At 38.2% G+C, this 13,056-nt stretch overlaps 1 protein-coding gene across 1 annotated transcript in view; it reads right to left on the bottom strand.

The window, feature by feature from the left end:
• Positions 1-13,056, bottom strand: part of LOC124863580 (dynein axonemal assembly factor 5-like) — a 40,122-nt gene that overhangs the window by 14,361 nt on the left and 12,705 nt on the right. The window contains exons 7-8 of the mRNA XM_047358026.1: positions 6,599-6,742; positions 4,817-4,982 (exon numbers count right to left, since the gene is read on the bottom strand). Coding sequence (XP_047213982.1) covers positions 4,817-4,982; positions 6,599-6,742 — 310 coding nt within the window. The remainder of the gene's footprint in view (positions 1-4,816; positions 4,983-6,598; positions 6,743-13,056) is intronic.

Here is a 13,056-nt window from a genome sequence, read left to right as displayed (position 1 = left end):
AGGCAGATGGAAAGAATAGCAATGACCTTCTCTGTTCGTGTTTACATCTTTGAAATAATAGAAGAAAATAATGATCAAGACCTGTGGCAGCCTGTCAGGGTTATAGATTTGTTTTCTGAATGCAATGCTCGTCAGAAATGACCGTCATATTATCTCTCCAGACACCAAGGATGCACAAAACCATTTTTTATGAAGTGAGAACTTCTATTTTACTTTTTCTTTTATTTAAAACAATATTAGTTAATATGAAAAATAAAGGATTGGATCTGGTTGTTTTGTCAGCAGACGTTCCTCCCCGATTTGTGGCTTCATGAACAATAGTGCATAAAAATACCACACCGATGATCAAAGCGACGTTTATCTATAATATTGCTTAAAGCCCAAGCAAACTGCTTGTTCAAAAGTGAAATTATTTCTATATTTCCTAAATATCTAAATATTCACTTTTCCTGTTCAGGGTTTTGAGGGGAACCCAAGAACATATGTTTCTGTGAGCTATTAATCCTTGAGAGACAGGTGATCAGTTCAATCACAGTAATCTTTAGAAAAATTCAAAACGGCATAACTCAACAGTTTGTTTTGTGCATGAACAAATGACCAAATGACACAGCAGCTAAAACCCACACCCATTCCTCCACTATTTAGAAACAATAATCAGTCCCCAGCAGACTGCTGAGACAGGCAGTGACAAAGACTGACGAGGAAATTATGTTTGTTTTAAACAAACACCTTTTACCGGAAAGTAACTCAAACTGAAAGTATTTCCAGTTCCAATCATGCTCAGACACTTATCAAACAGCAGTCCACCTACATGTTTACACAGCTATATATAGTGACCAGAGTGTTTATAGTTGGTGATAAGTGCCTGTGCCCTGTTTGGACTGAGCGGTGACCAGCATGACAGGAGACAGGGGAAATCCTGACACCACCTAAGGATGTGAGCCAGCTCCATAAGGGGATCAAAGGACAAAGCAGAATAAGCACAACAGAAGACCCTGGTACTTAAAAGAAGTTAGTCAACTAAAGGCTAGGATCATTAAACAGAGGTGTGTAATGGACTTTTGCATGAGATAAAGGAAGATAGTTCAATATAAAAAACAAGCAAAAATATACTCTTCTACCTTAAACACAGAGGGGAAAGAGCCACATCAAATACTATGGAACATTCAAACACTAGATGAAGAACAATGGACTGTGCTGAGAACATGACACGGCAATATCTGAGATCTCAGCTGTCTAAGAACTACCATCTGATGCTGGAAAGAAGGTCAAACCTCTTGTATAACATCCTGATTAAAATTAGGCTCTTTCGTCTACCTCAGTTGTTTTTAGGGAATATAGATCATATCTACAAAAGAGAAGTTTAAATAAGGGCTTAAGATAGAATTCAAATGTTCAAATAAAATGAGAAGACACATTCTCTACTATGCAAAAACAAATATGGATGCACACTTACTAAGCTTCTAAGTTGCCTTGATGAAGCAGAAGGTCAGGAACATACATCTTTCCAGCTGTTTGATGAAGTAAACAGCACTGAATGGCTTTAGAAAGGACTGTCACCGTGTGCGTCTGTGTGTTTGTGTGAATTAGAGGGTTGTAGTCAATGTGATATGGTGAAGATAGAACAAGAAAGAGATGAAGATGAAGCTTCTTCTGGCTGCAAGCGGTATAGTGTGTCTGGTTGCCACCCAGTGTCACTTGCAAATTTGCTTTACAAAGGGAGGCTATTCCTCATGTTGTACAACTGACTTTATTTTCACTTTGGATAAATGTTTTTTGGATTTATATTATTTTCATATTTTATACATGTTTTGTTTGATCTGCCTTAAAGACTACAGATGGACATTAGCCAGTAGGTAATTCGTGGGTCAAGGAAGTGATGTAGTGATTATGTATGTTTTGTGTGACCAGCCAGCCATAGGACTGCACCGAGTTCCACTGCCATTATTGCTTCGAAAAAAACTGTTTGGGCCGACTTATGACACAGATGTGTCCCATACTGCCAGATATATTTTTTTCAAAAACTCACAGTGGTGCGCCATTTCCACCTGACATGTATAAATGGTCAGAGGGAGCTCAGAGGTGTCTTCATGGGTTTATGACAGAAATGTTTTGTGAAATAGGCTAATGATTGTGCAGCTTTTTTTCTGAATAGGTGGGTTTGAACACTTAAGTGTTTTTGCATGTGTTTATGCTCTTTAATTTATAAACAGTAGTTGAACAGTAGTCCTTTTATGTCAATTTAACTCAACACGTTGCCAACAGAGTCTGTCATTTATATCAAGATGGAATTTCTTGCCCAACAAATTCAGTAACCTGGTTGACAACTCCAAAAACACTACAACAGCAAAAACAACAGATAATATATATACTTAAGCAGCTGGAACGAGCACCTTTTCATTTTATCAAAAGAGTATTGTTTGAACCATCCACTTTTTCCCCAAGACCCAGTCTCAAGTTCCAAACGACTGAAATAAACATTTTCTCATCAAATCCCCTAAATCTAGGTCACCTCTAACTGCATTGCTGTATGTTAGCAATCCAATCCTAACTGTTTGTCCTTAGGCCTAAGTTAGTGCATTATTATTATTTTTAATCATTTAACATCTAATTTACTATCTAAATATCTGCAAAAGGCTGAATTATGTTATTTTGAAAATTTATGAAACTTACCTTACCTTACCCCATTATAAATCACATTAAAGTCACATTTAATATTTGCTCTTTTGTCTTTGTAGTGACTAAGAGAACACCTGTTCATCCCTGTCTTCATATTGTCCACTCCTTTATTATATATTGTACTCAATAGGGTTTGGAGGGATTTCTTCTCATCATTCTGAGCTGGAGAATATTTAATAATACTGGGAAACCATTTACTAAATCCACATTTAAAACCTTTGTGCTCAATTCTAAATTGTAACAATGTTCAAACTTGATGTATAATCAACATAATAAGCGAGAAGTGTAGTAGGTAAGAAAATAAGTTTAACTTCTAAATGAACCAAACAGGAAGTGCTGTTATTTTGATACTTTCAGTCGGACGTTTCTCTGTCATGTTGCAGCTAGCTTAGCAGCAAGATCATGTTGGAGGTCAAGTAAGATCCATTCATTTTGTTCTGAAACGACTCATTTAAGTCATTTAATGAAGCGTTCAGTTGGAGAGACATTATTGTGAAGCTACAGCTAACATGAAAATGACCCAAAAACATCCCATAATCCACAATCACTGGCTAATAACTAAGCTCATCTTTTCACAGTAAAATGTGCAGCAGCTGCAATCTGTAGCTCACATATCGGCTTCCTTTCACTACATGTGATACAAACTGTGACTAAGACTTAAGACTCAGACCAGGAGTCCAAGTCAAGTCTCAAGTCTACAGGGCACAAGTCTAAGTTGGGTCTGAACTTTTATTTTTGCAACGTGTGACTTGAGTCGGAGTATCAAACTCGAGTTGCCATCTCATGTTTGAGAAAAAAGCTAATATCTTCAAATAAAGTTAAATAATCAATTAAAGCAAAATGATGTTAGTCTGTTACACTTCTGAAAAGGAAAGATGCCAAATGTCTCTCTGTTGCATTTTGCAAGTTATAAGTACAAAGCTGTGGTCTGATGAATTAAAATTGAAAATTCCCTGGCTCAAAACTCAATATCCATAGTGCTTTAGGGTTGCATCAGTCAACATGACAAGGACCAGAAGTCACAAATTAATATTATGTACGTTTCCATGCAATACTTGTCCTGACATCTAGATAATGTATTACAACAGCATGGTTTCATTGGGTATTGATACTAACCTGCTCCACCTTCAGCTCAGTTTCAATGTCTGGGTTTAATTTGACCATACTCATTAAAAAAAATCTTTGTAGCTTATGGTAAATGTTTTTACTGAAAAGTGCAAGTAATGGTTTCACACTGATTCGACCTGTAACAGTGCCTTGCAACGGTACAACCATAAATTTAAATGTGTTTTAACAGGATTTTTAGACCAAAGAAGCATAGTTCATAACTGTAAAGTGGAAGGAAATTTATACATTGCGTTTAAATATTTTGACAAATTAAAATCTAAAAAGCGTGCCGTCAAAGTCTTAGCCAACATTCTGCAGCTCATGGGGGCTGAACACAAATGCATGGCACTGCAGCCGTGCCTCTGCGCATTCCTACTCAAGAGATCAAAATATTACTTTTTGACCTACAAGGTGAGGAAAACCAACACTGCATATCACCCTGAACACGCCATCTACATGCTTAAAGGTGGTTGTGGCTGCATCGTGCTGTGGGGATGTTTTTTTTCAGCAGGGACAGGGAAGCTGGTTGGAATTGATGAGAAGATGGATGTAATTAAATACAAGGCAATCCTGTGTAAAAGTGTAAAGGATTTTGCTATAACATCCTTACGAAGCCTTATAGCATGATATCTTGATAATGTGACTGAGCTTGAGCTATTTTGCAAAGAAGAATGGGCAAATATTTCAGTCGCTAGAAGCACAAAAGGCTTTGTTGTATTGTCCCAAAGAGGATAAATACAAATGGATGCCACACTGTTTTAATATTTCTTTGTAAAACATCTAAAAAAAAAATACATGGTTTATTTGCCTTCCAACAACAAATATGCTTTACTTGGTCTTGGTCTATTACATAGAATCCCAATATAATGCATTGAATTTTGTGATTGTAACAAGAAAAGTTCAAGGCGCATGAATGATTTTGCTAGGTACTGTAAGTCAAAATTAATACTGAGTTTATTTAGGGTTTTTTTAAATCACATTACTAATTTTTCTGATATAACTTATGTTCTGTTGCACATTAAAATCTCACCTGATTGCATGACAATGACATGTAGCTGGAGTCTCTGTGGAGAGTAACTGGACCAAGTGCTGACAGAGGCAGACAACCAGTCCAGCAGCTGTCCCATATGTTGTCTATAGAGCTCTATGGGGTCCAAGCCCTGCACCGTACTCAAAAAACGTACGCTCTCCAAGGCCTGTGGAAAAAAGGTAGAGAGCAAAGGGAGACAAAATAAGGTTACTAACATGCATGTCGTTCCTAAAAACAACAAAATAAAACAACTGAACAGAATGTTCAACAGTTATTGATCATAGATGATTGATTTTTACACCAATAAACTCATGGTAAGAACAAACATGCAGACATGAAAAGGTATAACACATCAAATTACTTAATCCCAAAAAAAAAAAAAATGTGCATAGGAGATTCCAAAAACATAAGTAATGCCAGAACCAAATATTCAGACAAAAAACACATTAGTAAACCAAGCCAAGAGAAGATGAGATAGCAGGGTAAAGCTGAAAAACTCTGAAGCTATTTTGAGGCCCAGCATTATTTTGTTGCAAAATTAGGCTCAAAGCACATCAGGTTTTACACCCTATTACAAACCTTTAACATTCTTCTGTAATAAATAAACCATGAAGAATGAAGAGTTTTATTAAAAGAAACGATCATCTGCAAACATATTAAACAAATAACTGATCAATGCTTCCAGCTGTTTCTATGCCATCATTAGCCAACATGCTAATAATAAATGTCGGCCAAAACAAGGAAGTTAGCTAACTTTCACTGCATCTATAGTTAATGCTGTGCAATGCACCGGACTGATTTCTATTCAGGGACCAAAAACCAGCTCATGTTCAGGGCTGGGGAACTGACCTTTGGAGCATTTTACAGTTTCCTTTATCGTCCCCCGGGCATGGACAGTGACAGAGACACTGTCTGAGTCACTGCTTAACCTCTTCTGCAGAAAGCTAGGCAACCCTGAGCTGTCCACTGATGGGAAGGATTTCTGGGAAAACAAGTCCTTTTTTTCCTCTGGGTCCTGGAATGCCCAAGGCCAATTCTCACCCTCCCTTACTTTCTAATCCATTCCTTCTCTTCTCATCTTTAATACCGCTCCCTGTGTGAACATACACACTGATGCAGACAGACGAAAACACATAGTCACGCTGGTGGCCAGTGCGGTGTCTGCGCTGCATCTGTGCCAGTTTCTTCCCGCTTCCCCCCTGTCATTAGCCTTCATCGGCGACAAGCAGCTGGATGACATGTTGCCCTCAGACACCGATGGCTTCACTTTTCACTGCTCCTGTAGGCCTCTTGGGTTTGGAGACTGACCACTTGACAAACCCTTAATACCAAGCAATGAACTGGTTTTCATGAACCTGATTATAAAAGCAAACTGAGCTCAACCGATGACACAAACCTGCTGAGAAATACCACTCATCTCTCCCCATCTGTTTTTCCTCTATTCCTGTCGGTCTCATTTCTTTCTGCACACTTCATCCGCCTCCTTTCACTCAAGACTTGTTTTAAAGTTCCACTCCAAAGGTGCAATTTCAGCTTCCCTGGCTAAGTGGGTAATTATACAGCTGGTCGTACTCACTTTGAAACTGTACAAATGCTCACATTCCTCGAATAGCTCTTGCTTCATAAAAGCCACTTATCTTACTAATAAAAAGCAGGAAAAAGGTAGTGAAAGGGGCAGCTTTAAATAAGGAAGTTTGGGTTAACAAGGCATTTTTTAATCTTATCAGTAGGAATAATTCTGTAGTTCTAATACTGTATCTTTAGTGTGTTGCATTTCCTCACTTTGGTGCTGAGCTGTGGGTCAGTGGAGAGGCTCTGGATGGTGACCAGAACCTGCAGCAGCTGCAGGCTGACTGAGCCACAGTCTGACTCACACTGATGCAGCAGCACATCCACACATGCCAGCAACTGCTCCAGGTACATAACCTGAGACGGAAAAACATAGAAAGCACGATTAACATGTTTCTTTCATACAAATGTTAGCTCTAACAACAATTGTCTTGGACAAACTTGACCTGTTGATTCCTCCAGGTGCATCTCAGTAAATTGCAATATAATCAAAGAGGTTAAAGCTTTTTGATATTATTTAATTCAAAGAGCTAAATTCATACTGGTTTGTCACATAGTGAGTGATACATTTCAAACTTTTAATTCTGTTCATTTTGATGGCTGTTGTCCAGAAGGCAGTCAGTGACACCCTCCACATGGAGGGTAAGCCACAAAAGCTAAAGAAGCTGGGTATCCAAGCATATGAATGGAAAGTTTAGTGAAAGGAGGTTGTTAGAAAAAGTGTACATGCAAAAAGATAACCAAAGCCTTGAGAGGATTGAGATACCTTGCCAATCTGTATTAAATTGGGCGTATGTAATATTCTAACTTTCTGATTAACATAATTCAGTTTTTCATTAGCTGTAAGTAATATTTATCAAAATTAACTAGAATTATTGCTTGAAATACATAAAGGATTTTGCGTAGTGAGTTTCACTCTTTAAATTTAATTACTGAACTAAATTAACTCTTCAATGATATTCTAATTTATTGAGATGTGCATGAAGCTTGTAAAAACATGAAAAACCCAATAAAATTCGGTAGATGTAGCCATTTCTAGACTTCTGTCAAACTTGTGCTGAAAGTTTCTTCCATCGTTTATTTTGTAATGTGCTCATTCTGTTTGAATAATGAATAATTTCCTTTTTGTGGCTGTTGGATTTCAACTCTGCCCAAACCTTTAGGGATTTAAAAAGACATTTTCCAGTTAATATTTGTCGCTGCATAACTTTCTTGTATCTGCTCAGACCAAGAACTTCTCGTCAAAGTGATATTTAGATCTTTGACTGTAGGCAAAATAATAAAATGCCAAAGCTAGTTTTTGATTTCATTGAGGACTTTAATTTTATAGATCCTTTGAAAGATTTGATATGTATAGTGAAAGCAAAGCAGCGTCACAGCATGATACAACCTCCAACGTGTATTTCAGTAAGTTGTCTCTCATTTTGTAAGGTTTTTAGTGTCATCTAAGCAAAGTGATGTATTTTATCTGTTGTCTCTGGTTCTTTAAATGTTGCATAATTCCCTTTATTTCAGCTCTCAATCAAGGTTTTTGATAGAACTTAAAAATGTCCCCCTCCCCCAGTCATAATTTGTTGCTGTTAGAACTTTGTTTTTTCTTGTGATGCTGCTGCAACACAAAGATGATCTTGTCAAAGAAACAGTTTTGACTGTAGGCAAATCAATTTGTACTAAAATACCTCAGCTTGTTTTGATTTCGTTGAGGAATTCAACGTTTCCAGTGAAAGCAAAGCTGTCCCAGAACATGACATAACCTCCACCCTGTATTTCATTACGTAGTATTTTACTGTACATGATTTTTTGTATCATCTAACAAACTTATGAAGCATCTGTGGCTTTCTTCCTTGGAGTCCTGCAAGCTTTAAGAGTGCAGCATGTATTTAGAACAAGCAGCATTCTAGCAGATTTCGTCACTCCACCACCAGGTTCTTCACATGCAGAGTTTATTTCTCTGGTCTGCAAAGATGTAAATGATTGTCATGCTTTAGCATTTTTATTTTTTTTACCATTGTTACAGAAAGAAAAAAATTGTAGCAGACAGAGTCTGAGAATGTGTGATTGCCGTCCACTGTCCGCTGTGTTGCAATGAGGTCATGCTTAGACAAAGAGCTGTAGCTCAGGCTAATTTCCATGCCATGACTGGGATCAAGACCTCTCTTCCTGTTTTCATGTTGCCTGTCATTTGGGGCTTCATGGGGGAAAAGACTGATTGTCAGAGGAAGGTATAAGTGATTTTCAGAATGAGAGAATATAGTTTTTATTCTGTGTGAGAGGGCTAAGAGGTAGCCTGCCCTCCAGGTGTTAGGGATTTAGACCATCGATCACCTAATAGGAAGATAAATGCTTTCCTACTGTGTGCTACGAGTCAGTGGCTGGGGAATCCCTGAGTGTGAATCAGCCTCTCTCTGCCTAATAATGACACCAGGAGCAACCGGGATGCTGCTAACAAACTGCTGACACATCCAGTACCTTGCAAAAGTATTTACACCCCTTGAGTATTCTTTTTTTTGTCATGTTACAGTGATAGAGCAAGACAAAGTAGTGCATACTTTTGAAGGGGAAGGAGGATGATAGATGGTTTTCATTTTTCTCTTTTTAGAAATTAAAAACCCATGCTAGCTCATTGTAACTCTGGAGAAGCTGCAGAGATGCTACGCTCAGGTAGGAGAATCTATTCACAGGACAACTGTTTATGCACTCTACAAATATGGCCTTCATGGAAGAGCTGAAAGACAGCCACAAGAAGTTCTGTTCTAAGTTTTTCACAAGCCATGCATACAGTTAGCATATGGAAAGAAATGTGTCAGATGAGACCATGGCATGCATGTCTGGCGAATAACTAACACCCAAAAACACACCATCCCTATGGTAAAACATGGTGGTGGCAGCATCATGCTGTGGAATGCTTTTCTTGAAGGATGGAACCAAAAACAGGTCAATCCTGAAAGAAAGAGATTCACTTCTCAGCAGGTGACAAAACCTGATAATTGATGTTCACAGATGCCTTCCACTGAATGTGTCTGATTTCAGTCTCCAGATGTGCAAAGCTGGTAGAAACATAGCCTAAACGGCTTGCAGCTGTAGCTGAGGTGAAAGGTGTTTCTACAAAGTAATAACTCAGCAAGGCTTCCGAATTTTTTACTTTGAAAAACCACGTATCCCCTCATCCTTCCAGTTCAGTTATGCACTACTTTGTGTTGTTCTATCACACAAAATCCAATTAAATGCATTACAGTTTATGGCTGTAATGTGACACAACATGGTTCAAGTACAAGGAGTATGAACCCTTTTCATGCATTAGTGTACAAACACAGACGTGCAGGTTGTACATGTGCAGAAAACACCCATTAGGACTGGAACAGAGTAAGGAAAACCTAGAGCGGAAAAGTTCTGCAGTGTAATGACTGGTTGGACACCTGGAGGCAGGCGAAATACACCTGGTTATATTGTAATAGGCATGCTCCGGGGGCCTTATTACACCATGTGGTGCATCTGTCCACCACTGTATGGTACATCACTTACATCCAGCCAACTCCTCTTCAAGAAGCCTTAGCATGCGATAAATTTCTATCCAGAGGGGAGTTAACCCCACACTGCCAGTGATACTGCTATGGAAACAGGGAAACAAACACGGGGAGTGTGTGTGTGAGTTTGTGTAGACCCCTTTGCAGCAGAGTAACACTTGCTCTTTTTAGAGCCCAATGTCATTCAATACAAGGAGCATCCAGCTGGTACTCATGGCGAAAGAGGGAGTTGCACGTGTAAGGTGTGCTTATGTTGGAAACACGTTTTAGCAATCAGCAAAATCCTTTATGTTGTAACGTGAAATTTTTGACTAAGTAGACGGCCTCCTGCAGATCTACTCTATGGGATATTTCTTCAAAGTACACATATTAATTGTTAGAAAGCCTGGTTGTTTACCAATACAGCGGCCTTAAAAAAGTATTCACACCCCTTGAACCTTTTCCCATTTTATCATGTTACAACCACATCAATGTATTTCAATAAGGTTTTATGTGAAAGATCCACACAAAGAAACAGAATGGTGAAGTGTTAGGAATATGGCTTCATGGTTTGCGAAACAAAAACATAACATGTTGCGTGTGCAAGGAAGAAGTCGCCTGATTCATAAGCAAAGTTGTACCAAACCGTGCAGCTCAAAATTCTTCTTACACTCTTAAATTGAGATTTTAAGTATTATTGTAATTTGACTAACATGTTCCTTTTGACTGGGTGTAATATTAAAGTTTTGGAGGGGCCCAGCCAGGGTCCTGAATTGAATCTGTGGAGGGAGCTAAAGATTAGAGTGAAGGCAGGGAGGCCTTCGACCCTCAATTGCTTAGAGATCATTGCAAAAGATCAACAGTCACAAATACCAGTGAAACATGCAAAAAGCTTGCCAGGATCAGAAGGGTTTAATTGTCATATGCCAACAAAGATATTTCCATTGGTTTTTCAGAAGGGTCTAAATCATTTTAGACACGCCATCTTTAGTTAAAATTGGAATAAAAACACAAACAATTTTTTTAAGTGACAATTCTTGTATATCATCTTATTATCTTTTGGAAGATTATGATATTATACTATACTGTGACACCCCTAAATAAAGTCTGTCCAGTACAGCTAATTTCCTCCTAATTAGTAAATAAATTTGACAACAGAGAATAAAAAAAGATCGTAAAGACTAAAAAGGATTTTATTTAGGGGAATCAAAGTAAATGGGCCTTAATACAAATACAAGACACACTTTTCAGATTTTTCAGATACTTTTTGTTGGCCTATCATCTAAAATTCTAATAGAATACATGGAAATTTGTGATTGTAACATGACAAAATATAAAAAGGTTCAAAAAAGTGTCGATTCAAACTATCTCCAACTCTACATCTCTTAATATTCACTGAAATAACGTTCAGATAAGGAGCTCTTGTGTTATTTAAAAGAAGACTGCAAACATACTGTAAATTACTAAGATGGAAGCCTCTAAAGCCGCTGGCTTTCTTCGTCTTCAATTTACGAGCAACATTTTTAATTCCCGCTGAGTATCCTGCCATTTATTTTTGTGCGCTGTCTTTGCCTTTTAACAGACACAAAGAAAAGAAAACACAGTTGAAAGAGCTGAGAGCTTATGTCGTGCCTCGTATATCAGCTGTCACTTTTTTCAGCTCCTAGCCGGGCCTCGAGGTTCCCACTACTTCTGCTCACTTTGAAGATAATTTATGTTTAAAATCTAAACAGGCATCCATTTTCATCCAAGTCAAACATCATGTCTACTGAACTTTCTATTCGAATCCTGTTTGACGAGGCATGTAATTCTATCAGGTTAAATCCATACCCTTTTTTTTGAGGTCTCAGCTATTAAAATCAAAATAAAATATTTAGTCTCCTAAATATGAGCTGTCATTTGTGAGTCTGTAAGTGAATAAATTTAATAAAATACAAAATCAGGCCAGAATTGCTCTTGTCTGGACCTTATAGCAGAAAAAAGGCAAAAAACATCATATTAGATGATGGCCCTTATATTTACGATGGTGTTATTTACAGATGAAGGTCCTGCTCTGTGCTCCGAACAATGCCTGCTATGAAAAGAATGTCGCAGGTGGTTTATCTGAGCCCAGAGCTCTTCAGGGACAGCGTTCTCTATGCTTTGTCCTCAAAAAACAGTGACAGAACAAAATAGATGGAGAAGGAGACGAAGAGGAAGCAGAGGTCTGGCCACATCTGTGTGGCAGCGCGTGACTCTGCCGTCCTGTTAATTCTCCCTCCGCTTGACCCCTGGCGGACAACGAGAGGGGGGGTTGGAGGTCGATTTCCCTTCCTCGTTTATCACTGGCCTTGACCGTGTAAGGCTTTAAAATTTAATGCCACAGCCGAACTGCAGCCGTGAAGCCCCATATGCTGCCTCGTCTCTCCTTGGGGTCACGGTGGCCAGACAGGGGTCACGTGAAAGTAGTGGATTTTTTTTGTTATTGTTATCTCACAGAGGACCTAGTCTGAGAGGAATAAATGGGGCCATGTGTACAGATGAGTCAGTATTAAAAAGCAGGGTCAAAAATAGCGCTCCACCAGATAACAGCAAGGGAAACTTTTTTATGTGCGAGAGCGAAACAGCGGATTATATTTATCCACAAGCAAAAAAAACTTTTATAACAGAGCAACATTGCAGATGTACAAGATGGAAATTCATGAGAAAAGCAACGGTCTGATCAAAGACCTGAAATATTAGACATGAAAAACATCACATGAGCTGGCAACCATTTTACCAGAGTTGGCATGTTTTTAAGATTACTCAAAAGCAAACCCGATGAAATAACTGCTGATCTTGGATAGTCTCCAACTCAAGTTTCCAAGCTGTTTAGCCTTCTTATCGTACAAAGCTACTTTCATCAAACACAACTTTCTATCCAGTGACAACAGTAAGATCTCCTAATCAAACATGAGAAGGAGCTGAAGCACATAGTACCAGCTGGGAAACACAGCTCCACTTACTTAAATTTGTCACTAGAATAAATGTTATATTAGTTATAGGCTTTTTAAAAGACATTTCATCTGTTCTTTAATGAGGATAAAATGATATTACAAGATACAACTTCAATGATTATTTAAAAACAAAAATTAAGTGCATAGTTTTTGTCTAATCCACACAGAGTGGAAAAAATCTATACATGAATCA

Source organism: Girardinichthys multiradiatus, chromosome X (genome assembly GCF_021462225.1).
Source record: "Girardinichthys multiradiatus isolate DD_20200921_A chromosome X, DD_fGirMul_XY1, whole genome shotgun sequence".
NCBI lineage: Eukaryota > Metazoa > Chordata > Actinopteri > Cyprinodontiformes > Goodeidae > Girardinichthys > Girardinichthys multiradiatus.
The sequence above is the reverse complement of the archived record's forward strand: the minus strand, read 5'-3'. Positions and strand labels throughout refer to the sequence as shown.